Below are 26,860 nucleotides of genomic sequence, written 5' to 3'. Positions count from 1 at the left end.
TATTTGCAGTAGAACTTGAAGGAGCAGGCATGTAACTGCCGTCCTTGGACTGTAATTTAACAGGATAGACACTCTGGACCTGTGAACAAAACAGTGAAACGGCAGGAATTGCTGCAAAAGGAAGACCTCCGTATTTCCGAAGTTTTGCTTGGATCATGGCTCTCTTCCGTTTGCCAGGAATACAGTGTATAAATTTTGTTGAAAGGGAATATGCTGCAAAACAACCCTGTGAAAAAACCCCAACTGTGTGTTCCAGTGTCAGAATCCTCTCCAGAGACTGAGTAAGTGAGATCGTGTCTCCAGCTTTTAAAATAATTACTCGAATTAAAGATCAAGCTAAAAGAGCCGAGTTCACTGAACATTAGCTATGCAACTTAATTTGTTAAAAAGCATTGAAAAAACAACGTAAACTCATCATGCTCAAAATATCTCTCCCAGCAAGTAACCTGGATGTCCCCTGAATCTTCAGAAATGTGGGAGTGTAGAGATTCTTGTGAACTCTAAAAGTTTCTGTAATAACTTTTCTATGAATGGGGCCACTCTTCTTGAATGAACCTGTTTCTGCCTTTTTAATTCTAAGTGGTGAATAGGGCACCTTTGCATTAAGTATTCCTGGTCTAGTAATGCCTTGGGTTGCCAACAGCTCTGTTTTCCTGGAAAGGCTTGACTTGTGACTCAGTGGAGGTACCTGTGGGTTTTTGTGGAACAGTCAGTTCAGTTCTGGATTTGACCCTTAACTTGTAATTCTCAGAAATATCTATGAAGTCTTGATCTGTGGTATCAGCCCAACTTTTCTGGCTCTGTTCCCAGACCAGTCATTCCACTTAGCAATAAAAAAAATGCAAGATAATGGATGCAGATAACTGGGATTTAATATTGTTGTAGCCCAATTCCCGTTTACCTTTAAACAGCCATGTTGCAATTAGGTGCTGGGCATAATGCCCTTCTTTGTTAACAGGTGTCTCCAAGAAATGTGTGACTGATGACCGTGTCTGGGTTCAGCTGTGGTGGCCCTGACAGCTTAAAAAAGGAGTGGAAAAGCTGCTTGTGCTTTTATGAATATCTATTGCCAAAGCTAACCATTTCAGGCCTGTTACAGAAAGTTGTTTTCCCGAGGCTTCTTGTGAAAGGATGGCTGCCTCCAGTGTTTTAGGCAGATGCATGTGGAAAAGAGGATGAAAGCAGGTGGCGGGTGGTCACCACGAGCTGTGAGGGATTCCAGCACGTCCTCATGCATGGCTGCTGATGCTTCAAGGTGTACCTGCTGCAGCATGGGCCTGGCCAGATGCTTTGAGATGTACCTTCTCCAGCCTGGAGTCATCCTTTGGGATTTCATCACAGGTCACAGCCCGCTGGCTCAAGCTCCCACTGTAGTTGCAGCCTCCCCAGGACAGCAGCATGGTAGCCCTGCGCTGGGCCCCGGCAGCCCGGGCACGTTGTCGTCATTGCTGTTATCAGAGCATTCCCAGGCCCAGCAGAGCAGCCTGATAAGCACCACGGTGAGCACCGAAAGCAAAAGCTGCCCCTGATGACCTCTAGGCACCACATGCAGCCAGGCAAGCGTGCCCATGGCAAGACAGGAGCCTGCTGATTAGTATCCATACAGTTATGACAGCTGTGAATTCCACCTAGCACATTCCAATCAAATCTGCCGTTATTTTGAACCCTTTGTGCCCTGTATTGGACGCCAAAAAGGACTGTCCTGATTTAACCCCAGCTGGCAACCAAGCGCTGCACCACTGCTTGCTCGCTCCCACGGCAGTAACTACAACATTGGTGAACTCCCATTTGTGAATTGTGTGTTTCCAGCACAAATCCAAGCCGTAGCCCCGTACTAGACACTGAGAAGAAAATTAGCTGTACCCCAGGCAGAGCAGCACAGAATGTTATATCCGCTGTGGTTCTTGAGGATGCCTTTGAGTTTATAGTTCCTAAAGCAGAAGTAGCAACTCTTGCTTTATACAGAGTTCTGGAGGAAGAGGAGAGAGAATGTGGGACCTATAAAATATTTTTTATAGCGCTCATGTTAAAACACTATTGCTTGAAACCCTAATGGGTAAAGGGCTGAATTGTATAGGCACATGGGAAATCTGAAGAGAACATTTGAGGAATGCCTGGGAAGTTCATGTTTATGGACTAATGATCTGGAGTCAGAGGGAGCCAACTGCAATGCAGGGAGAGGAGCTCATTGCAATGACAGACTTTTGTAAATGGCAGCAGAGGAGGCTGAGTAGCCTTCCTTTGGTAAAGGAAGATGCAAGTGATCTTAATTTTTTAGGTTTCCTCTATCCAGATGCTTTTTTCATAGTCCATTCCTAGAGCAGATGAAGATTTCCAGACACTGAAAGAAAGACTGATGCTAAAGTCTCATTTTCTCTTCTCTTGCAGAAGTCTGCTTGGTCTTTTGACCAAGTTCAGTAGTCATTATATTGGTGGTTAGGTTACTTTGGGGGCCACGGGACGTCCTGCAACAGCGCTGCTTATCAGCATCTCTGTGCTCCTACCAGTTTTGTCCCACAAGTTGTTTTTCCGGACAACATTGATGGGTCGCAAAGAAGGAGTTCAGAAGAAGTAGCTGTTGAGTACTTTCTGGCAAGAGATTACTTTTCAGCTCTCGGGTTGTTGTTTTCTTCACAGTCTTGTTTTAGGCTGATATGAATAAGTCTATTTTGAGCTGCCCTTAAATGGATGTCACGTAGAGGACAATCTTGTTAAAACTTGGGAGTTGCCTGCTCAGCAGTTGGGTTCTGCGCTCTTGGCCGTGGTTGGAGGATACAGTAATCGCAGCTTTAGGGCACTGAGAACCAAATCAAGAACCTGACTCTCCCATGGAGCAAAATGCCAGTCCAGAAGCAAAGACATTTTGCTGGTGAGGTCAGTTGAACATTGCTAAATGGATTGCCTTTATGCAGGATCATGTGTTGTCTGCTCATACCACTCTGCTTTTATGCTGCATCATGTTCGTCCCATTGGAGCTGGTGTCCTGGTGAAGGAGCCCATATCGCAGCGTCTGCTGACTAATGCCGTGAGAACACGATCATGTGCCCCCGCCTGCTCTGGGCCAGACTCTTATTAATGACTAATTGGTCTGCAGGGCTGAGTGTAAAGATCACAGGCTCGGCCTGCTCCTGGCCGGTATCACGCGCCCGAGCTGAGGTATCAAGTGGGTCACCACAATGTGTTGCTCTCACAAGCTGCATGCACGGAGGGGCAAGGGGCACCTGAAGGCGATGGTTTGCTCCGTGCTCCTGTGACCTGTTCCCTAGAAGTGTACAAAATCCCCCTTTGCTTTCTCTGCAGGCACTGTCAAGTGTGTGGCTGTGTGGATGAGCTCTCTGTGGGCTAGTGGCCATGGCGGTGAGGTTCCCCCAGACTGTGTTATATCCCAGTGGCTGCCAGTGCTCTGGAACAGCTGTTTCCTACCAACCTGCCCCTCTGATACCACATGAAATTTTGAGGAGGGGAAATTTTCCTGACTGTAGGTATAAGATATAATATCACTGGTTAGTGATAGCCGGACACCACACATATGGTTGTCCCAACAGCCTGATCACAGCCCCCAGAAGGCACAGCAGATGCTCTCCCAAGAGCCAGAGCACAATCTGTGGCTGTGTGGAAGGGAATTGTCACTTGCTGTTGTGTTTCTGCTTAGTGATCCTCGTGGGTATCACTTGTGAGGGACCTGTATCCTTCTGGCTCTGTGGCTTGTGCTAGTGTAATCAGTGTTTTCTTGAGCACTCTTGGGAGACAGAATGGCTACCTGGGTCCATGCTGCTCTGGGCTGTGACTGACTCTCTTCTGACTAGAGCTTAAATTGGTGGAAGTGATGAAATTCTTTTCTTCAGTTCAGTCTCAAGTTATAAAATAACTTGGTTTTGCATTTCACTCCCCTCTCTCCTCTTCTGTCAGGAAACATTTCTTTATCTTCAGTAAGCTTCCATTGGCTTGTGGGTTTGTGTTTTTTGGGGTGTTTTTGTGGCTTGTTGTGTTTTGTTGTTTTTCTTTTCTCTGGGTGTAGGTTGTTTTTTCCTTTTTTTTTTTTTTGTTTTTTTTTTTCTTCCCGGTGCAGCCAGTGAAGGCAAGAAGGGCATTTAGTTTGAAATCTGGCTGTTTGCATTTCTGGCTCTCAGGTCTTCATTAGTTTTGCGTGTCTATTATTGAATTAAGATTTGATGCATGCACCAGGACCAATGCCAGTGACCTTCCTCAGCAGAGATTTTGTCTCATCACCCCTGGGAATGGTCACTGTAAAGTCTTCTGGATGAACAGTTGGCACTCAAGTGAGGATGAAGTCCAAAGCCCACTGTTTTTTCCCTTGTCTAATATTTTTGGAGTCCTTTCTTCTGCCTGAGTCTTGTGTGTGTGTTGGCATTTAGTTTGGATGGCTTTGCCCTTCTGTTTTAGTTTTACAGCTGTATGCTCTCTCCACACTCCGTTGGAGGTGAACTCAAGTGGTATCACATCTTTTCTTACTTTGGAGCAACTGCTCCAATGTGGAAGCATTGCAATTTTACAGAGACCATCATCTAGTAACCAGGTAAAGTTTGCATAATTTGGGGGTAAGTGCACTTTGAGAAGTTCCTGCTTGTGTAACTTGCCGTGCAAGTGGTTAAGCAGATTCCCAAAATGATCCATGTTAAAAACATCCTTTATGCTAGATTATGTTTTTGAAACCAGCATATTGTGAATCCACATATTGCTTCAGAATGCCAAGAACAGGATCAGAAATGCTGCGCCTGCACTCTGGGAAGTGCTGAGAGTGCATTAGCTCCCTTGGCTGCTTCAGATATGTCCAAAAGGTTTTATACAACCAGGCTTTCTGCCTCTGCCAGCCAGAGCTCAAGTCTGGATTGTGCTGGATCAGGTCTTGCCTGTCCTCCTTGTAGCAGGAAGCCAGCACGCACTCTGTACCCATGTTACCATCAGTGGTCCAGAGATTTATGATGCTTTTAGAGGGGCTCCAGCATTTTGGAGGTAGTTGGTGGGACAATATGCAGCTCTAGGAGTTGTGTACTTGACAGTTGGAAGCCTGAGGGAAGGGAAAAGCTTCAGACTGTAATTACAGAGGTGAAATTAAGCTATGAGTTGGTCTCACACCTTTTGTGTGGTGTGATTGCTATGGAGAACTCCCCCCCACAAAGCAGTCTCAGGAGAAGACAAGTGCAGGAGCTAGCTGCTTGCTGGGAAGCCAGGATTGAGCGTGCCAGATTGTTTTCCCTGGAGAAAAGCAGCCCTGGGTGAGTGGTGCCAGTGGTGTGCTGCCCCACCCCTCATTGTACACACTTGCCTGTTCCTTTGCTCAGTGGGAAATGGACTTAAACCTAGCACCACCCAGCCCAGATAACTCTTTGCTTTTAGACACAGAAACCAAGCTGCCTGCTCTAACATCCTCATTTATAGTTGGGAATTTGCCTCAGGCTTCCCATGCCTTGCTTTTGGAGGTTCCAGGTGAGCAATATGCAATAGATGCTAGAAGTTTCCTGCAGTTGCTGTTTCTTTGTCCAGGCTTCTCTATAGGAGTATTCAGATCTCCTGTACTTTGAAAATTGTGTGCTGAGCTGATTGTAAAATACACACTTGAAATGTTGCTCTGCTTCTTAGCCCATGATACCCGCTCCTGTGTGTGACACAGCACACTTACTCACAGATTCCTTAAAAAGAGCTCTTACAAGAGGCTGGAACAAGGAGCAGCTACTGTATAAACCAGCATTGGTTTCAAATAGACACACGGTCAAGTAAGAGGTTGCCTCTCAGGCATAAAACTGTAACAAAAATATTGCAGGACATGACATTGTCACAGTAATAAATAGCCAAAAATAGTTCAGATGCCACAGGCTGCTTTGAAATAATAATTTTTAGGAAAAATCCACTTCTGCTCATGGGTTTAAAACCTAATGCCACTCTGCCTCTAGAGAAAGCTTTTTTTTTTTTGTGATTTCTGTTTCATCATTTCCAGAAAACAAAGCTACAAAAATGTCTGGTTTATGTTATCCTCAAATAGATAGATACATAATATTTGCAGTCCACAATCACTTCTTCCTGTGGATTCATCTCATTTGATTCCATCCCCCAAAGCTCTTGCCAAAGAGCAAGCTTGAATTCCTTACAGGGTGTCTCTGTACCTTTTCCTGGCTGTAGCTACATGCAATACAGCAGATGGATGTGGGATGTGTCAGGAGCCAAGTGCTTGGCAGCGGAGGTTCACCCTGTCCTGGAGAGGGGCTTGCACTGTGAAATCCTGCAGTTCTCAAATGAAACTGGAGTGCAAGGCAGCCTTCTTCTTGCAGAGTCCTCAGCTGAAGAGGCAGCTGACTTTATCAGTTTTTATAGTCCTGTCATTTTATGGTAAGTCATTTAATCACAATGAAGCAAAGGCTTCAACTGTTACACCTGCCCCAGCATCCAGTGGCAGTGTTCCCCTTATATTTCCGTGTGTTTTGATAGTGTTACATTATTGTTTGTGCAGAAGAAAATCATTGACTCCTGATTGCTTTTCCTAGTAGTTACTTCATTTTTGGAACCTATCCAACTTCAGGAGTTCTTCCGAAGTTGTTGGAGATCAAAATTGAAATCCAGGTGATGGAACTTACATTGCCATAATGAATTCAAATGATTCTTATCTTGGTATCAGGAAGGTGCTCTCACAGACTTCACCTGTGAGTTGAGATAAAACATTTAGAGTTCTTGACATTCCAGTCTGAAAGAGTATTTGAAAACAAGATTTAGTCAAGAACTGAGACTCCTATTTAAATCCTGTCATGGGGCTTAATTTCAATCCCTGAGAACACCTCCGTAGAGGGAAGCATTTCACCTAATGAGGTGACTTAATTGGGAATTTATTTGGTTTATAAATATTATGGTGCAAGTTCTTTGTGTGCAAAGCAGAGGGCTCTGTCCTGCTTTGCTCCGGTGAGTACAGCCTTTTGCTGAGAAAGCTTGTAAATAAATGCTGCTTTAGAGCTGACAGGGGGAAATGCATCCAGGATAAATTTGGCAACATGTTCCAAAAGTGCATCAACCAGGCTGTGCTGAGTATAGTCAGAAGCTCTTTTTTTATGCGTGACAGAGCCCATATGCAAGTATGTGAGAAAACGAGAACACATCAGGGCCCTAAAAAGGAGTCGGTCACATTAGGTCTGTTTATTCACGCATTTGCGTATGGGCTGTGAGAACATCAGCTGGGACCAAGTCTCCTTCCTGGTTTCCTGTTTACTTGGCCACTACAATTGCAGTGTCTGAATGCTTCACAGGTTGCAGAGAGAAGGAATAATGTTATCTCTTTCTCCCCGCAGCCAACTGACAGAAGCAGCCTGTTTGGCTTGCTGACTCGTTCCTTTTGGGATGCGCATACACGTACCCACACACTCTTGGTATCTAACCTGGGTGGCTTGGTGAGGGCACTGGGTGTCACTGGCAGGGAAGCCTTTGGTGGCTCTTCTCTCTGCTCAGGTCCAGGTCCTGTCTGTGGGAGCCTTCAGGTCTGGCCAATCCATGTGTGTTGATCCATCTGTAGTTGAAGGTTGAATGATGCTGGTTGTCACAAGTAGTGTTGGTTACACCTGTGGGAAGCAGTGTCGGGTTGTGGATGTATCCTACCAGAACAAGTCTCCCCTTTTGTGTTTGGTAGGTGTGTGGTCAGGGGGAGCAGTATGTGGTAGATCCAGGGTAAACCTTGTGGGATTTGGGACCTGCCAAACAGCTCAGCCCACGATGCCCTGTGCACCGTAAGCTTGGGTTTGTGTTTTCTCCTACAGCATCCCCATCCATGCCTTCCCACTTCACTTAGATCACAGTAGTTTTCTGAGGAAAACAGTCTTGAAAGGTGCTGTGTTCTGTGAAGCAGACAGGGTGGTTGACTCCGCACACTCAGGAAGATGTTAGTTCCCTTGCCTTTCCCGGGAGAATGGAGAGCTTCCCCACACCTCTCTGGCAGAGCTGTGGCACAGCGGGTGCTGTGTGGTGCGGCTCGGCAGGCACTCCGTGGGCTGGCAGCTCTGACCGATCCGCCAGGAGCCCTGCTGCCGGCGCTGCTGCTCTGTGACCTGGAGCTCTCCCTCCTCCCTCAGCCCTTGACCCACTCCACGCCCTAGCTCGTTGAGCCGCTCTTCAATGTGACTTTCTCACGGCTCTGTGTTACGCTGCTCCAGTTACGGAACTGGCTCCGTTTCTTTTTCCTTGTGCAGTTCAGAGTTTGCTGGGGTTTCTTCCTGATTGCAAAAGCCGTTGGAAATGGGCAGAATCGTAAAAGCTTATCAGCAAGCAGTAACTCTCCCCGCTGGCTCCCCAGCTCTGTTAGGCATTTATTCACTCCGGCGAGTTGTAACTCCGCACAACATCTTGTGTTGCCACATCAGTCCTTTTTATTTACGCCAAACACCACTTTCCCTCTCTCCTGCCCTTAGTCTTCCAAGTTGACAGCTCTGGAGCTGAGCAGCCGGGCGGTGGCAGCACTCCATCTCCCAGGGGAGCTGGCGGCCGGCCTCTGCCTGGAGTAGCACGGGGAGCGGTAACTCCGAGGTTACTCGCTGCTTTGCACTGCCTGGACGATGCAGTGCAAGCGTTTGGTGTTGCATCCAGAGACCTGCAGGAAGAATTCATGTTGTGATGAGCAGAACAGATGCTGGCAGATGAGCACAGCCATTAGCAAGTCTGGGATCCCTGCTAGTATTAACTGGTCTTGTTCTTTCCGAGTAGCTGGACAGAATATTTCTGTGAGCTGTATCTGCCGGCGCTTTGCAGGCAGAGCAGAGTTGCTGCTGGCCGTGTGTGACTCTTGTTCAAATCTTATTGACACATAACACCACTTCTAAAAATGTTTGGCACTGATCTAATCATCCGCCCAGAGAGGCCAGTTACTCAAGCAGTTCATTTTTTTTTTCACTGGAGCATATTCTGTCAGACCCTGAAAATAGAAGCCCAATATTTTTAAATTTTTTTTTTTTAGGTTTGTTTCCAAAATGTTGCAGCAGCAGTCACGAGGATGTGGATCTAGACAAGAAACGCCTGAAAACCCCTTTACCTTCCAACAAGGAGTGGTAAACCAGGCTTAACTGATGGCACATTTCTCTTCAGAGGCCCTAAAATTTTTTACATGCTTTCTTCTCTCCAGTCCATGTGTGTCTTCCATGGGATCTGCAGTGCTTCACCAACAGGAGTCTGCCAGTTTTCCTCTGAAGACTCAAGGGAAGATTTTCTTCTTGTTTCACATCACTATTTTTTTTTTCTTTTTAATTTTTGCAACTCCCATTTCACGGTATTTGAAAAATTCCAGGAGGCTGAAATAGTTTCCCCATGCAAAGTGGTAAAGGATGTTTTCTTGATAGATTTTGGCCCACAGAAATCCTGTGATAATCTGAGAAGGGCAGAAAAGACCAAGTCAAGGGAGGTGATGCTTGGAGTCTAATCACTAAACTCCTGTGGATTAGAGCTGGGGCGCTGTGCCAAGGCGACCCAAGCTCTGTTCCTGGCCCTTTAAACCCCCCAGCTCCTTCGGATACAAGTTTCAGGGAAAGCATCAGCCTGCTGAGCAGTTTTCCAGCCCTCTGGAGCTAAAAACGCATGGCTGTTAAATGAGATAAACACATTCCAGACTGGCAAGATGATGTTCCTGGGAAGGTGGGGGCCATTCCCACTGCTGTGGATGCTCAGCACTGGCAGGGTGATGCTTGGGAGGGTGCTCTGCTGTCATGAGGAGGATGAGCAGACATTTGCCCAAGGAGATGGCAGCTGGTGAATTCTCAGCACTGTATCCCTTGCAGGCAGTGGACATTGCTCCCTTCCTTTGCCTTTCTCTGCTCTATCACACTGTTGCTGCTCAGTTGCTCTGTGCCTGGGCTAATGTTGCCTAGGCTGGAGGAGCTGGCCTTGGGACACGGTTTAGGCAGAGCTGTGGGACACACAGGTGGGTTACACACCTGCACATGTGTGGGTGCTCAGGGAATGGAGCTGAATGCCAGGATAAGTATGGACTTTACAGAGGAATAAAGCTCCTGCAGTTTGTGTTTGGTCTGGAAATCCAGTCCCATCTGTTCCAGCTGTTTCCAGTTGAGTTTATAGCAAGGAGCTACTGTGCTGCTTTGCAGGAAAAAATAATTAAAAAAATATGAGGTTGTGCCTTTACAATCATTGCAAACAGGCGAGGGTATCCATGGAATATGTTCCCTTCTGTTGCCTTAGAAAAGATGCGTAAATAGCCTTAAATAATTTAATGAAGAGCTGGAGCTTTCAGGGGAGGCTGGTGTGTGCCTGAGTGCTGGCTTGGTGTGCTGTGCTGGCAAAGAGCACGTCCCACCCCTCCGCACCCAGCAGCAGCTGCTTGGGGAATGGCACCTTTCCTAGCTCAGGGAAATTTCTGTTTCAAATCCTCTGGCTCCTGGAGTTCAGGCAGGAACAGCCTATATGAAGGAGGAGTTGGCTAAGGCGGTGGAGGAGAACCTGGCAGAGGTGGGAGAGTGGCTACTGAGGTACTGCTTTTGTGAAATGGGACTCTGGTACTTCCTTTTGTGGCTGAGTCTTATTTTTTATTTTCTAGTTAGGTAGCCAGGCATTGGCATGTGAGGTAGACACCCTAAGGCATTCTGATCTCTTGGTATTCATCTGTTCAGTGTTTATACCCTCCTGAATTTGAATATTCCATTAAGATAATCTGCAAGTGTTTGCTGCTACTGCTCTCAAAGGATCTTGAATGGAAGCAATATGGATGTGAAGAAATTTTGAAGGCCTTGTCTCACCCTGAACTGAGTTTGTCCCTATTCCCCTGAGGGAATATAAGGAAAAGGTGTTGGTTTATGCCTGATTTTTGGTATGAAAACAAGTGACCAGCTTGGTCTCAGCTGTATTAGGATAGAAAGCTCCCATGGCGACTGCCCAGTAGTGAGCAGCAAATGTGTACTTAGCCTCTAAGGAGATTATTTAACACAGTTTCAATTTTGTTTATTATTATTTTATTATTTTTGTATTTGTTTGTCAAGAGTGGATTTGCAGATGTACCCTCAGAACGCAGGCAGGGTCTGATTTTGTGGGGGAACCACAGCAGCAGGAGTTCTGGGAGCTCTGCAGAAGCACGGCGATGGCAGAATCGTGGAATTAGGAGTCTCTGCTGTCCACAGAGGCAGATCAGAGGTGGAGAGAAAAGGGGAGGGGAAGGAGGGCAACCACTAAAACCCTTCCCCAAATGGATGAATGAATGGGTGACACACATAAATGACTACTGTGATGATCTGACTTACTGTAGCTCGGTCTCAGGATAATCCTCATATGTCAGATTTCTGTAAGGCCAACACGTGACATAAAGCCGGGCTCGCAGCAGACAAGTGTGCTGTGCTGGTATTAGGGGCTGGCCGGAGCCCGGGCAGCGCTTGGAGCCTGTGGCTGTGTGGGGTGTGCCCGCTCGCCTGCCGGGGCGGCTCGGCCGCTGCCACCTGCCGGGGTGGCATCAGAGGCAAACTGCGATCCCACAAACTCTTGGCTGTTGCATAGACAGCCCCAAGCCTGCCCGTGTGGCTGTACTTTTTGGAAAAAGGAGGTGGGGGGGAAAAAAGCCAGACACAAGAAACAGGAAAGCCCCCAAAGACTTGTAGCTGGGATTACCTTGTTCACACCTGTCACCACTGATGTCCTCTCAAGGTCAGAATCGGAGCTACGTGAGGCCAGCTTAAAGCAAACGCCATGTGAAAGGAGCTATATGAAGATACAGCAGCCACTGGAAGGAGGACAGGAGTGCCCACAGGAACATGAACAACAGCTTGCAAGTTAACCTGCCCAGGACTTGGGCTGGTTCAAACAGCTCGCTCCAGGAGAAGTCTGAGCATTCCTTTTTTCTTTTCTATTACTATAGGATGGAGGACGAGGCAGTACTGGATAGAGGGGCGTCCTTCCTTAAACATGTATGTGATGAAGAAGAAGTGGAAGGTAAGAGACTTGGACTGCTGGGGAGGAAGGGTGCCTTTGCTTTGGTGTTTGTATGTAGGATGGTCACAGTCGGAGGGCAGAGAACCAGGGTGCCTTTGGTTTGCCCAGTACTTCATCCTAAAATTGACTGAAACATGAGTAGGCTTCTTTGGGGTGGAAGTGACTTTTTAGAGAAATCCTCTATTTCAGTTCGGGAGCAAACGTTTTTGCGTGCTGCCGGCACACGCTTCCACTTCCCTCAAAGTCCTGTTTGCTGTGCCTTGCCTAATGGCTGGGAACCACCAGAGCTGTTTGCTTTGCTTTCCTCTAGGAATAGAGTTTTGCAATGCTTGCCTATCACCGCTGCAGTCATGAGCATGGAAATGTGGAGGCAGGTGGAGAAGCCAAGTGGAAAAACCAGCAGAATTTGTACCAAGTGTCAGAGTGGACTTACGGCGGGAAGTAAACGTTTGCCTGGGTTATTCTTTGGGCTCGGGAGGCATAAAGAGAAGAGTTTTCCCTTGAAGAACTTTTTAACAGAGAAAACAGTTTCCTCACTTCATAGGGAAAGAGTAGACTCCCTTGGAAGTGTTTTTGTTTTCTCTCTAACTAAAAATGTTGTGAAATCCCAAAGGTAATAGGAATTTAAAGGAGTTTACTTCAAGTTTCTTCCTGGAAAACGATGAAGCTGATAGGAGTGAGTAAATGGTAGCAAATTCTCTTTTTCTCATTTTCTGAGGATTGGTTGTTTGTAGGCTTGATGAACTAGTAGGGGAGAAGGAGGAGAGCAGGGTAGGGTAGGACTTTACCTAGAAGGGAGAGTATTTCACCTTGCAGAACTATCCTTCCCCTCCTGACTTCAGGATATAATTTTATTCTAACTTCTTTATTTGCAAACAACTGCCTGTGGCTTTTCAATTGAAAATGTGTTGAAAGGTGTAGAGTTACAGCCATGTCATTGTCAACAGTAATGGACAGGAAAGGATCCAGCAGTAGGAGAGGAAATAGTCTCTAAAAAGAGGAGTTAGAACACTTCCAGCAAACCACGCCAGTCCTTTCCACTGAAAAGCCTGTGTTTTCTTCCTGTCTGGAACGCAGTAATCTGTGCTCAGCCACTATAAATCATCATATTGGGTTTAATGAGGCTGTTTGCTGTCTGCAGGGTCAGGCTTGTATTAGCCTTTTGCTTGTGGAATAATTGACACTTTGGTACAGCAGAAATGTTTGAGGAACGGGAAAGAGAGAGAGGGTATTTTTTTATGTTTTACTGTTTTAAGTGTTGCTATGTACTGTTTTGAGGTGCAATGGCCACGTGTGATGCTCCAGGAATATAATACAAGTGGTGGTTGATGAGCGCAGGAGGGTCCTTCTGACTGTCTGCAGGGAGTGTGGTTACTGCTTGAAGTAATATTCGTGGCTGTGGTGTGTTCATATCCTTTGTTCCCATGTGGATATCCTCATTTGGTTTAGCTGGGCTAACAGACCCGTCGCAGCTCATCTTGCTGGGGGAGTGAGGAGCGGAGGTGAAACAAGTGCTTCTAATTGTACTCGACAGGCCTCTGGAGCTGGAGCTGATTGGCTGAGCCTCCGGAGAGCCCCGGAGCAGTGCAGCCAGCTAATTCCCTCGGGGGTGCTGAAGGCAGCGCCGTGATTCCTGCCAGGCTCCTAGGAGCAGCCCAGCTAAATCACCCAAGGATCCAAGGCCGTGGCATCTCTCAGGGTCACAGGGCACGTATGGTGCTTGGGTGGGTCTGCCAGGGGGCCGCTGCTCAGCTGCTCCGCTCTGCACAGAGTGGGACAGCCTGGAATTCTCAGCGTGCCTGGCAATCTGGGGCACTGCAGCAGTGCCTGTAAGTATTAAAGGCTTTGGCAGTTTGGAGAGATCTTATTTGTCTCCATGTTTCCAGCCTCAATGTTTCTGCAGTTCTCTGTGTGTCCTCAGCTATGTCTGTCTCTCCACAGAGATCCGTAATGTGTGTGTGTATCCAATGTGCGCCCTAGGTGCAGTCATGGTCTGCATGTATGGAATGAACTGGATGCTCACAGAGTGGTTGTGGTTGGAACTGATCTCTAATTCCAGCCCCCTGCCATGGGCAGGGACACCTTCCACTTGGTCGCTCCAAGGCCTGTCCAGCAGTTCCAGGAATGGACAGCCACAGCTTTTCTGGGCACCCCATGCCAGGGCCTCCCCACCCTCGCAGGGAAGAATTTCCTCCCAGTATCTAATCTAACCCTGCCTTCTGTCAGTTTAAGATCCAATGGAAGGGCTAAGATGTCAGGTTGCAGACCTTCAGCTGGCACTTGGTGCAGATGCTTTTAAGTCCCTGTTAGATTCCTGGACTTACAGTGGGGTGTTTTAATGGAGGCGAGTGTCTGTCAAGAGACTTAATTTCACTGAAAGTGAGCAGAGAGGAGATTGTTTCTTTTCCTTCCATGAGAGGAAGGGGAATTTTAACCTTTATAAGAGAAGATAGGGCAGCAGGAGTTAGCAGGAGAGAATGGGAAAACTCTCCAGCAGATCATTATAATATGCTTTGGAACCAAGCTGCTTTTGCTGCGTTTTAAGTTGCTTTGAGTTCAAAGAGGCGAAGACAGAATTTTGAAGGTGTCGCTTTGAGCATCCCTCTTTGGCATGTTCTTTGGGAGAAGAGAGGAACATGATTCACTTTGTCAGTGATGCCCACAGGTTATGTCTGTGGGATGGAGATAGCAACTCTGCACAGCCACATCACCCACTAATTTGATTATGTAGTGGTGTGGGGGAGAGGGAAGGACTTGGCTTTTTAAGAAGGGGTGAAAATGGGCATTTCTGGTCAGGAAGATGTTGAGAAATTTTCAGGGTGGGACAACTGTCCCTTGTGCCCTCGCTGAGTAAATGTAGTGTTAACAGAAACCGTACATACCTGACAGAAGTATGTCCCTTGGGCCTGCTTCCAGGGGTTGTTTAGTCCGTCCCTCAGGTGGCACCTCACCCTGGTCATACACTGGAATGTGTTGCTGTGATATTAGCTGTTGACATTTGGAAATTACTCCACTCCAGCTCCTCCCTGCTCCCTGGATCCACGAGAGGGCTCGGTGGCAGATTCGGTGCATGTTAGTTAGGAGGAGTTGCTTGGCTGGAAGTGCCCAGAAATGTGACCTGGTGAGCCAGAGGATTTGCCCGGGTCTAGGGCAGAGCATGAAGGAAAGCAAGTATGAGTTGGCTTTCCTGGGGGAAATCAGGAAGAAGCACTGCCCTGAGCTGTGTGAGAGGACCCTTCCCATTAATTTAGGGCACTGCTCGTTCCTTTCCTTGAAGGTAACGCTGTGCTGCTGTAATGCCTCTGTGAGGAGTGCTGGTATGTGTGACATAAACAGATTACTTAATAACCGATTTTGCAAGAGGGGAAAAGTAAAGCTCCACCTTATCCTGCGAGATAAGGTATTCTTGGCTCTCTAAGTGTAACTTCCCCCAGGCTCGCTGCCACCCTGACTCTGTGGTGGGGTGGAGGATGCTGGGTTTCAAGTCTGACGACTCCAATGCAAAGCCTGAGGAGCGCCCCAGCTCCATGTGTTAGGAAATGAGGAGCAGCATACCTGTCCTGCCTTCCAAATGATGGTCAATGTAAAGGTTTCAATAGCACCTCTCAGCCCTGCCGTGGGAGTGAATTCGGGAGAATATGCTGTTAGGGGAAACTTTTCCTAGGTCCTGTTATCATTGTGGCATTTACTGTTGTGCTCTGCAGAGAGGCTAACCCAGGGATTTTGTAACTATGTTCCATAACTACTTCTTCCATTTTAGCACTTTCCTCCTCCTTGCTTTCTATTCTCAACCCAGTTGTGTCATTGCACTTTGCTGGTAGAAAGCTGTGTGATGCCGTAAGCCCAAGATTAGTCCTTGGTGGTTGGATCAATGAGGAGAGAGGTTAAAAGGGCAGAGATAACTGTGAAGGTCTTTACCTGTATTAACAGCAGGCCGACAGTGGGAGAAATGAGCTGTATTTGCCCATATACCTGGATTTCTTTTTCTCCTCTCATCCCTGCCATCTGTTTCTGATCCGCGACTGTAGGCAGACCCTCCTCCATTTTCAGAAGTAACCAGATGACCTGTTTCATATCAAAGTCTTTAATTGTTTCTGAAATAAATGTGATTAAAAACTTAATCAGGTAAAATCTGATCACAGAATGTGCTCACTATGTGTAGAAGCAAACCATGCTGTGTTTTGCTTCAGTAAAACTGAACTGGGCTTTACTCTTGTAAAAACCAAACTCAGAGGACTCAGGCAGTGCCTCTGTGCTCTCTTTCCATACAGCATCTGGCACAACTTCCCTGTGAGGGTGGTGAGGCCCTGGCACAGGTTACCCAGAGCAGCTGTGGCTGCCCCATCTCTGGAAGTGTCCAAGGCCAGGTTGGACGGGGCCTGGAGCACCCTTGGCTAGTGGAAGGTGTCCCTGCCCATGGTAGGGGCTGGAACTGGACGAGCTTTAAGGTCTCTTCTGACCCTTACCATTCCATGATTCTATGAACTTGGGAATGGCAGGTGGAGTTTGGAACGCAGTGCTGCTCCACACAGCTAAGTAAAAACAAGACAGGTGGTTTAGATCTTCCCAGCTTTGAAACACTGTGATGAAAGATTTCAGGTCTTCAGATTCTTTCCTTTCCAGCTTTAATTCCCCATGGCATTTTTCAGGAGAGTGCTTACTCTTGACAGTGTCCAGCAGGTCATTGTATGGAATATCGTTCTGGTCACTGCTGCTGTCCTTCCTCTGCTGTCAGGAATAAGCGTTAGCTCTGAGGTTGCTGGGTGGGCTGCGGAGGTTTTTGATGCCCGCCTACTCCATGCTCAGTGAGAAAAGCTGCAGTCTGAGTTCAGAGGTGATAACTGACTTTATGTAAGGCAGCGATAAGCTGGCTGTGCAGGCAGGAGAAGTGGAGAAAATGTTCTAAGGGCAGCTGAGTCAATAGCTGGCGTGGTTGGCCCGTGGTGAAGGAAATGTGGTGGTTTCTTTGCAGTGGTGATAGGTTTTGTGCCAGCATGTGCTGAGCGCGAGGTGAAGGAACGTGTTTCCATACCATTCTGACAGTGACTCGTTTTTTCCCAGCTCCAGTCAGCTTAGAATCAGAGAATCATTGAAGTTGGAACAGAGCTTTAAGATCACCAAGTCCAACTGACTGGTAACTATCATCAGTTCTCTGACCTGGCAGTGAAACTACTTTTGTTGGGACCCAGGCCAGCTAGAAAGGTGGCCCTCACATGGTACCTGCAGCCTAGGATTGGAGCAACTGCTCTCATTTCACTCAGAATTCAAGTCTAGGTTTATTTGACTGTCTGCTCCCATCTTCCTCTGCCCAACAGCTCTTTTTTAAGGTACAGTAACACTGGATATAACAGTTCAGCATGGAGATTGAAAATCAGATACAGGCTTTGCTCACTTGTCAGATGTGAGTCCCAGATGTGCTTGTGAGCCTTCCTGGATTTTTCCAGGACATTTAAAATGAAAAGGTAACCCAAAATGTGTCGGTCATGTTGCCTGAGCTGGGGCTAGGTAACACAGGAGTGTTGTTCCCTCTCCTACCTGTGCTTCTCATACCAGAAGTGCCAGAGCTGGGCTTAACCTGGAAACTGGTGCTGGGGCTGTAGCTTGCTGGTTTGAGCATCATCCCAGCCTTCCTGGAATCTTGTCCCCTCCTTTGCTTCTGGTGATGTTCCTACTCTGGTAGCAGAATGCCAGACTGAAACAGAGACTGAGAAGGGGCGCAGGGAACTCGTGTGCTCCCTGAAGGAAGCATGTGCTGCTGGGGAGGCGTGGGGACCTCTGTGTGGGCACCTCTGTGTGAACACCATTCTGTTTGCAGCGTGGCCTTCCGTCAGACACCTGTTCCAATAAAACTGCAGCCTTGGAATCGAGGGTCGTTTGCAGAGGGCTGCTTTAAGGCTTTTCCCAGAGAATGGAGGCAGCTTTGGATACCTTATTCATCATACCACAGCACTTCTCTTGGAGCAGGGTCTGAATCTTGCCTGCCTCTGTGAGTGTGAGTGTCAAGTACAGCTCGGTATTCAGTTCAATCAGTCTTGGTTATTAATGAGATGGAAATAGGAAAAGATTTTCAGCCAAGATCAGTTCTCCTGAGTGGTCATTTGGGGCATTTTGGAAGGGGACATAATGTTAAAGGATGCCAGAAAATCCAAAGGTACTGTGCTTCCCAAGAGCTAAATTCAGCAGTCTGGCACAGATCCCCTTCTCTGCCCTGTTCCTCAGAGCCCTGTGTTCTTCAAGTTTTCTTCAACTCTTCTTTCCATTGAAGGCAAGAAGTTCTGGACAGATTAGATCAGATCACAGCAGGATAGGTTCGGTGGCTTTTCTAACCTCTCACAGCTCCAAAGAAGAGAGAAAGAAAAGCAGCTTACGGGGTTGTGGGTAAGAGTCTCACAGTGGCTTATGTAAAGCTCAGGGAGAATACCCCCACCACATGTTTATTGTTCGGTCTGAACAGTGTCCACCCCTTTGTTCACTGCCACCTTGCTGACTGACTTTGTTCCATCTACACAAGCAGGGTTTCCAGGATCTTCAGGAAGAAAACTGAAGACTATTTTATTTTATTTTATTTTAATTTTCCTGTTTAGATATTTTTAACTTGAATTTATGTGAGCTCTGTCTTTTAAAGCTGTCCGTTGCTCAGATCTAACTCACCTGTTGAGCATGCTTTGCTGGAGTGGCCTCTGAATCTTGTTAGGAATCTGGCAGGTCCAGTCTGGGTCATGGATCATCCGTTTGGAACAGAGGAGTGCAAGCTTTAGGCAAATGGCTAGGTAGATTTCCCTTCTGTCTAGCTATAGCTTTGTTTCATGGGAATGCTTTACATCCCATGCTGACTTTTTGAAGATATTGAAGTGCTAGAAGCCTGATGTTACAGAAGAAGAGAAAAAGGTCTCTAATTTCCACACTGTCTTCCCCTGCACAACTCATTCCCTGACCCTCATTGGCATTTCAGTGAATGACTGCATGTTAAGTGATGAAGTAATGCAAATATATGAAATTATCTTTGCACAAGTTCTGTTTGGTTAAGGAACTGCGTCTTCCTTGCTGATGGTGAACATCACTTGAATCTTAGCCATGAATCTGGGGTTCTTCTGTTGGAGCTGGCAGACTGAAAGAGATCCCTCATGTTTCTAATCTTGTTCCTTCTTCTTTCCTTTTTCTGTGGCATAGTAGCTCAGGATTGTCTCTCCTGAAGCCTCTGCCCTTTTCTGTCTCTCCCCCATGGCAGGCTCATCTCCTGATGACATTTATCAGGAGGCATTTATCACAGGTCTGTGAACCTGCTACTCAGCTTATGGTTGTTGTTCCCATCACCTGATGGATTCATGCTGACCATTTTCCTTGGCAAACTGCCACAGCACAGAAGACTTGGTTAATTGCATACTAGTGTTCTTTATAGGAGAAGGGATTTGGATCTGATCTGTCTCCAACTCGTGCAGTCATTTTGGTCAGATTTCCACAAAGTGCTCTGAATCCTTCTGCCATTTCCCTGACTGTTGGATTTTTACTTCCATGGAAAATTGGTCACTTGAAAACCAGCATGTATTGAAAACCCTGTGGGAACTGGTGGGTGAGCCTGGGACTGTGCCTGGGCAGCCTGTCTAGAGGACTGATGATGGTTTGGTTTTCCTGGAGACTCAGTGTCTCTGTCCATGTGCATGAAAGGGAGTAGCACGTGTCTATTGCACAGTGCTAGGGTAGGTCCTTGTGTTCCTTGATTCTTCCACAGCTGGTGTGAACAGTTCTCCGGTGTGGGGTGTCCTGCTGGCTGTGCATCCCATCCTGGGAGTGCAAAACAGCTTGTGGCCTAGAAGGTGGAGCTGTTTGAGATGCAGGTCCTGCCCCTCTGCTGCTGCCAGCACCTGCAAACCCTTCTATAGCCAGGTAGAGCTAAAGGCACCTGGCATGTGACGGCGTGGCCTTTTGTTCTTACTTCTTGAGCTGATTTGAAACTAAGCAGGGCTTAGTTTGGGACTTCCTTAGTGCTACTTTTAGTGTCTCCCTTTAAAATGGATCATCCCCCTGATTTATTTGTCCTGAGCCGTGGGCTTTTTTTATATTGTTAATTTTCTTAGATTCTCACACAAAATGAGAAGCACCTTTTGCCACCAACCCTAGGTTGGAAAAGCAGGTGCTCTAAAGTGCACTGACCTGGCTGTGATCCTGGCCGTGTCCTGGCTGGCGCCACCTCTCTCTGTGGGCTTGCCTGTGTGCTGACACCTCCTTGGCCACAAAGCCGTGCCATCTTCTGCTGACGAAGCACGTGGCCCCTCTGGTGTGACTGCAGAGCAGATCTCTAGATGTTAGATGGGGGGTGCTACCTGAGGCTTTCCATGCCACCTGGGAGTAGACTGATGGCTGGGCTGTGAAAATGGGCTGAGAAGGTCCCACCTTTCATGGAATCACAGCATGGTTTGGGTTGGAAGAGACCTTAAAGGTCATCACATTCTAACCCCATGCCATAAGCCTCTGAATGACATGGCTGGGGCATCCTGAGCAAAGCCCATTTTTCAGGTGGCCCAAAATATTTGGCCATAGCTGGTGGGGAAGATTTTGGCTTTGTGGCCAACTGTAATCACATGGGTCTGTTGCAATCTGATCAGGTTTAATGTGACTCTCCCTGTTCTTTGCAAAGGAGTCTTTAAAGGGATAAACAAAGGCTGGGTAAAAACTGCTAATGCTCAGCTTATTTTCAGTCCTTTGTACATTTTTAATATTAGATTTTGATCTTGTTTTTTATTAAGGTGCTGGTGTGAGGTTCTTTATGGGCTGGTCTTACCACACTGAGTCTCAAGAATCCAGTCATGTGGAAATGATTCTTTCTTAGATGCAGCAGGCAGACTTTATCCTTTGATCCTATAACTTTCATCTCCTGTCTCCAAGTGACTGAGTTTTCATTTTGCTGAGCAGAAACCATTCCCTTAGTACCCTCTTTTAAAAAGAGCTAGTGCTTAAAAAAAATGGAGAGGATCATAATAAAGTGGTCTCTCAGAATGGTTGTGGTTGGAAGGGACCTTGAGGATATCTTATTCCATCCCTCTGCCATGGGCAAGGACACCTTCCACTAGGCCGAGTTGCTCCAAGCCCTGTCCAATCTAGCCTTGATGATGATGAGCAGATATTCCTGCAGGCAGGGAGGGAATGCTGCATTTCACAGAACCAGCTGGGTTTCACAACCATGCTGCATTTCACAGCTGGGTGATACACAAGTGGGTTTTCATCAGTAAAACTGATTCAGGGAGTTTCCTATGCCCAAACTCCAAATCTGGGTGCTGAATCATGAGCTACTCTTATTTACTAGCTCTTAGTAAAGCAAAAGGTGTGGTTTCAACTGAGTTTTTCCAGGAGAACCTCCCTGATGATGACTGCCTTTTGTTTTATTAATAATCAGATTAAACAATTTTGTTGTGAACTTGGGGCACAGTAAACATTCTCTGTGGTCACAAAAGTCAAAGACTTCAGCTACAGTCACTGTAAGTCCAAAGAAGCCCCAGTGTCACTTCGAAGAGAACAGGTGCCACCGGGACCTGCAGCTCTGCATGTGCATTATACGGGTGGGGTTTGAGCGTTGTGAAACAGACACTGGTGTAATGAGGACCCAGGGGATCATGGATGTCCTGGGGAGAGCGAGGAGGGCCATGGGAGCAGCCCCCCAGGAGGAGCTGTGCTGGGTGTGCAAGAGAACAGGGTTGGTTACCCGAAGTTGAGCGCTCAGCTCCGTGCTTCCCGTCGTCCCCAGGCTGTGGGATCCTTGTGGTGCCTTTGTGTCATGTTGCGTTTCTCAGGCAGTGGTTCTCATGGGAAAGGCTGGCTTCCCCCGGTGAGTCGGAAATGTCCCAGGAGCCCAGAGCATTGAGAGTATGTGTCAATTGTTTCCTCCCAGGCGCTTTGGGAAGGGAGCCTAGAAGATTATCTCAGCATTTGGAACAATATAAACAGATGCCAAGCACTTCAAGTACATGGAGAAGGAAAATGTCTTGGCCTCCCTGAACAGTCGGGGGAGTGGGGGTAGGGGCACAGCAAGGAACACTAAATAAGTCTCTGCCTTCAGACTAGGCGAAAGCAACAAAGTAATGCAAATGCTTGCCTGCATATATACATGTGAGTTTCATATTACCAAAATCTGTGCTGTGCACACGTGGTCCAAAGATTAAAGAGATTGTCCAGTTCTGTTGGCAGCATATTAAAGTATTAAGACTACAGGCTCACTATGATGTGTTTCTATTATCAAGCTGACCACAGAATTCAAGTGATTCATAGGGGAATGTTGTTTAATAAAGATACCTTTTGCATCAGGTTTTTGAATAGAGTTTTGGCTGTGAGAATCCCTTGGGAAGGGCTACCACTGCCCTGTCTGTCTGCGGTCACCCCCACCCTCCAGCTCCTGCTTGTGCTCAGATAAGATCTCCCCTTCCCTGTCCCTGTGCGGTGCTCAGGCCATCTGCCACCTTAAAGCTGATGTTTCCAGTTGCTGGAAGAGCTTTCTGGGTTTCCTTTGGCACGCAAGAGCTAAACTGGATCTTCACGTGTCAGTCTGGGAGGTCTTGCTACAGATGTCTCTGTGGCTCTGCCCTTTTCCTCTGCAGTGTGATCCCTTTCCTTGGAGATGGCGATTCTGACAAGAGGCAGCAGACACAGGACCCTGTTCTGTCACTGTTCCACTGCCTGAGTTTGAACCCTGCTCAGCTCCAGAATCCTCTTTCTTCCATCTCTGGAAGTGTCCGAGGCCAGGTTGGCTGGAGCTTGAAGCAAACTGGTGCACTGGAAGGTGTCCCTGCCCATGTCAGGGGCTGGAACAAGATGAGCAAACGTGCAAAATAAAGCTTGAAACACACAAAATAAAGGCCTCACAGCTGGCCTCAGGAGTGTGTGGAATTTGAAATGGCAAATGCAGGGTTGTTTTTCACTGGCAAATCAATTAGTTACAGAAATTGAGTATTTTGTCCCTGAATTTTCAGTTGTTCAGTCGCCAAGACTGGATTTATCATAAGGAGGAATTAGAGACACATGTTTAGTTAGTGGGTCATTCATTCACATTAATTGTTTACGCAATCTGTTCATCTGATTTGACCACTCTGGGATAGAAACAGGGAAACCAAACTTGGTCCAAAGTACAGAATCCAGCTCAGGAGTTACTTTTGTAAGAGCTGCTTTTATAGCTTACAGTGAGATGTCTGAATGATCTGGGCAGAGAAGATGACATGTAAGTGCTTTCTGTAAGCACAGGATATTCATCCCGAGCTGGCAGAAGTGCAGAAAGCCTTGAAAAGAAAACATTTTTATCAGACACAAATAGGCACAATCATTAGCAAATGTGGTTGAAGTGCTTTAGTTTGAAATCCCGGTCTCAGTGTAAGGGCATCCTTGGGATTTACAAGCCAACACATGAAATTTGGCACTTCTTCTGTTACTCGTTAATTTTTATTTTGGAAAGTGTCAAGTAGGAGTTGATAGGAACTTGTGTGAGTAGTCCTTACTCCTCTGCTGTGTTATAATAACACCCTAATGGTACTTAGAGCATGGGACCTCTATAGTGGCACCTGCGTAAGGTACCTAATGGTACTTTGACTCTTGTTAAACAATGGACTACACAGTCAAGTGATGTAGATTTTGTTGGTCTAAGCTCTTCAATTAAACTGAATCTCTTGGCATGAGGTAGTTGTTAAGTTCAGCCAGTGTATTTGGTAAAACAAATGGAAAAATTAGTGTAGAATGTGTTGGAAAAGCACTCTGATCGATATTACAAAATTAGTATGATGGCCTTCTATGGGGTTTATTTTTGTATTTAAATGAGTCACAAGGACAACAGTTATCCGAGTCTGCACTGGCATGTGCTCTCAGAAGTGATGGGATTAAAATACTTCTCCAAATGGTAGCTACAGAGCTCCAAGCTCACATCTGGAGACAAGAAAAACAGGACTAATTAACGTTAGGCCAGCAAAGAGGGATAGTTCATTTGCCTTCTGGAGTGGAACAGGGATAGGATAAAGACTAATGAGTTCAAACTGAAAGAGGGGAAGTTTAGGTTAGATATATGGAAGAAATTCTTCCCTGTGAGGGCGGCGAGGCCCTGGCACAGATTGCCCAGAGAAGCTGTGGCTGCCCCATCTCTGGAAGTGTCCAAGGCCACGTTGGATGGGGCTTGGGGCACCCTTGGCTAGTGGAAGGTGTCCCTGCCCATGGCAGGGTTTTGGAATGAGATGAGCTTCAAGGTCCCTTCCAACCCAAACCATTTTGGGATTCAAATAATTACAGCATGAGCTGTGCTGGCCTGTGGTGCCCAAACTGCAGAGTGCTGAAGTTAATATTGATGTGCTTGTGTTCCCCAGGTCACCACACGATTTACATCGGGGTCCATGTGCCGAAGAGCTACAGGCGGAGGAGGCGTCACAGAAGAAGACCTGGGCACAAAGAAAAGAAAGAAAAGGAGAAAATCTCAGAAAACTACTCGGACAAATCAGATGTAGAAAACACTGATGAGACAAGCAGCAGCATCCTCAAACCACTTAGTGAGTACTGGTTCCAGTTGTCAGTCATTACAATGTTCTGTTGTCTAGGGATCTGCTCACGGAGGACGAAACTTGATCCACAAAAATAATGGTCTCACGTTGCAGGGTTGGAGTGGTCTTAGCCAGCTGCTGTGGAATAGCTCTGTGGATTGGAAAAGGCACGGGCTGGAGCAGACATTTCATCCCTCTGTATCACCTGAGTTGGCCCTTGAGGGATGGCAGGCAGGAGCAGGCCGAATGTTTAAAAAGCAATTTGACACTCTGTGTAAAGAGATAGCAAGCAAGGGCAAAGACTGAGTAGTGCCTGGGTAGATCTATTGCAGCTTCTGCCCTGGCTCTGGGACATGCACGCACTCTGGAATTCCAGTACCCCATGGTTTCGGCCTCATGTGTCACTAACTTGCAGTGCTAACAGCTTTTTTCCCTTTAGTAATTAACCAGTTTTAGGTTTTGGAAACAAAAAGAAGGCTCAAATGGAACTTTGCTGTATGTTTGAGTATCTGTAGAGATTGGATATCTAAATATTGACAGGCAGGTGAGGTCTGCTTTGGATGCCCTGTGCCTCTATTCCCACCAGAATTGTTAAGCAGAGGACAGAGACCTTTAGCTAGTGCCATTACTGTGCAGAGACTGTCACAGGGTTGCATTCCACTTGCTGTATTCTCTGTTGGCCACAAGCTTGTCCTGAAATCTGGGAGATGGCTGCTTTGGTAGGAGCAGGGGGGAGATGGGAAGGCTGATGGGGTTGAGTATAGCAGAGCAGCCCAGCATGTGATAAAGCTCAGATTACTGAGGCTAATTCCAGATGGCTGGAGCTTCATTTGTAAGTGGAAAAATGCTTCCTGTGTGAGAGATCCACACAACTGCATCTTGGATCGAAGAAATACATTCATTTCTCATTTTGAAGTCCTGTTGCTGGGTAGTAGCTGTAGATAGAGACAGTAAAATGGGACAGATCAGTCATGTCTTTAGCCTGGTTACCATCTTCAGAGAACAGCACCTGGAAAGGAAGGCAAGTCACAGATTCCATTTGCTTTTCTCAGCTCTTGTTCCCTGGTTGTTCCGAAAAAGGTTTTTTGTCAATGCTCAGAAACCAAGAGTTGGTTTTATACCAAAAGACGTAATTACCCATCTCAAAATGTTTTAAACTCAGATGTTTTAAGCTTAATTTTTATGTTTACACCTCTGTTCTTTAGCATGCAGGTAAGCAGGCCTGTAGAAATTCCTTTTTCACTTCTGAATGTATCCTATCCTAGGGGAATTGTTTGCATGGGCTAAGTGTGCCTATGCTTGAAAACCCATTTCTTCCATCACGTTTTCATGACCTGCCTTTCATTTTGCCCATCATTGTGTCTGTGTCATTTGAGGAGGGGTTTGTGGTGTTTTTTCTCCTCTGTTGTTTCTATGCAGTGCTACGTTCTTACCTGCACTTACACCTGCAGGTAAGAATATGCAGTCTTACCATCCCTTTCCATCTGCAGTTTTCCCATAAGCTTTTCCACCCTGACCTGTTTGCACTGCAGATTTTTGGAGTGGAATCACATAAATATTCCAGGTGTCCCATGCAGTAGCATTCATACCCCATCCCTGGGCCCTTTTCTCTGTTGTTCACCATCTCAGGTATCCGGATACTTTTCCAGGTCCTTGCAGGGACCTGCTGTTTCGTGCTGGTGGCCAGATCTTTTTACGAGCTGGCTCATGTAGCTTGGAGCTCTGTAAAGGAGAGGGGTAGTTCAGATTACTGTCTTGAATTACAAGTTACCTCATATCCCTGGGTTTTTTCCTCTCCTGGAACTCTTGTCGTCAGAGCTGACCTGAATTTTGTGTTTCCCTCCCTTTCTTTTGCTCTCTGAGATGCCTTTGTTTTCTCTCCACCAGCTGTGTCACACAAGTGTGTCCGACAGAAGCCCATTTCTCTCCAGGCAGCAGGTACCAGCTTAGGCTGGTGTCCAGTGCTGGCAATCCTGGCAAGAAGCCTCAGTTAGAACCCTGGGTTTTTAATCTTCATCCCATAATAGGCATTGACTGAGGGGTGGATGCCTCAGTTTCAAAAGAATATTAGAAATAAGGATCTGGGAAATATTGCCCAGCAACTTTAATGGAACTGGGAGAAAGCTGAAATGAACTGTATTACCTATATTTAAAGCAGTCAGTAGAGAGTGTGGAATATCAGAAGCTGAAATATGTGTGGTTGAAAACAAGCAAAATCTGATCTGACATGAAGAAATCTCAAACACTGTGATTTTTGGTCCAACATATCTCATTTTAAGAAATCCTGAATTTATACAGGATTTTTGTTGATTTTTGCAATTATTATCTTGGCCAGTATTAGACACGGTCAGTTCAGCTTGGGTATATAACTGGTGATTTAGTTTATCTTCTTACAAGATACAAGGACAAGTATACAGAGCTTAATTTGCAGAATCTTTAATAATGTAGTT

General features: G+C 46.6%; 1 protein-coding gene across 6 annotated transcripts in view; it reads left to right on the top strand.

Moving 5' to 3' along the window:
• Positions 1–26,860, top strand: part of SLC4A4 (solute carrier family 4 member 4) — a 145,973-nt gene that overhangs the window by 36,324 nt on the left and 82,789 nt on the right. For all 6 annotated transcript variants that reach the window (XM_068188167.1, XM_068188168.1, XM_068188170.1 and 3 more), the window contains 2 exons: positions 11,837–11,910; positions 24,240–24,419. In XM_068188167.1, coding sequence (XP_068044268.1) covers positions 11,837–11,910; positions 24,240–24,419 — 254 coding nt within the window. Of the gene's footprint in view, positions 1–11,836; positions 11,911–24,239; positions 24,420–26,860 lie in introns of those variants that run through there.

This window comes from Anomalospiza imberbis, chromosome 4 (genome assembly GCF_031753505.1).
Source record: "Anomalospiza imberbis isolate Cuckoo-Finch-1a 21T00152 chromosome 4, ASM3175350v1, whole genome shotgun sequence".
Classification (NCBI taxonomy): Eukaryota; Metazoa; Chordata; class Aves; order Passeriformes; family Viduidae; genus Anomalospiza; species Anomalospiza imberbis.
The sequence above is the reverse complement of the archived record's forward strand: the minus strand, read 5'-3'. Positions and strand labels throughout refer to the sequence as shown.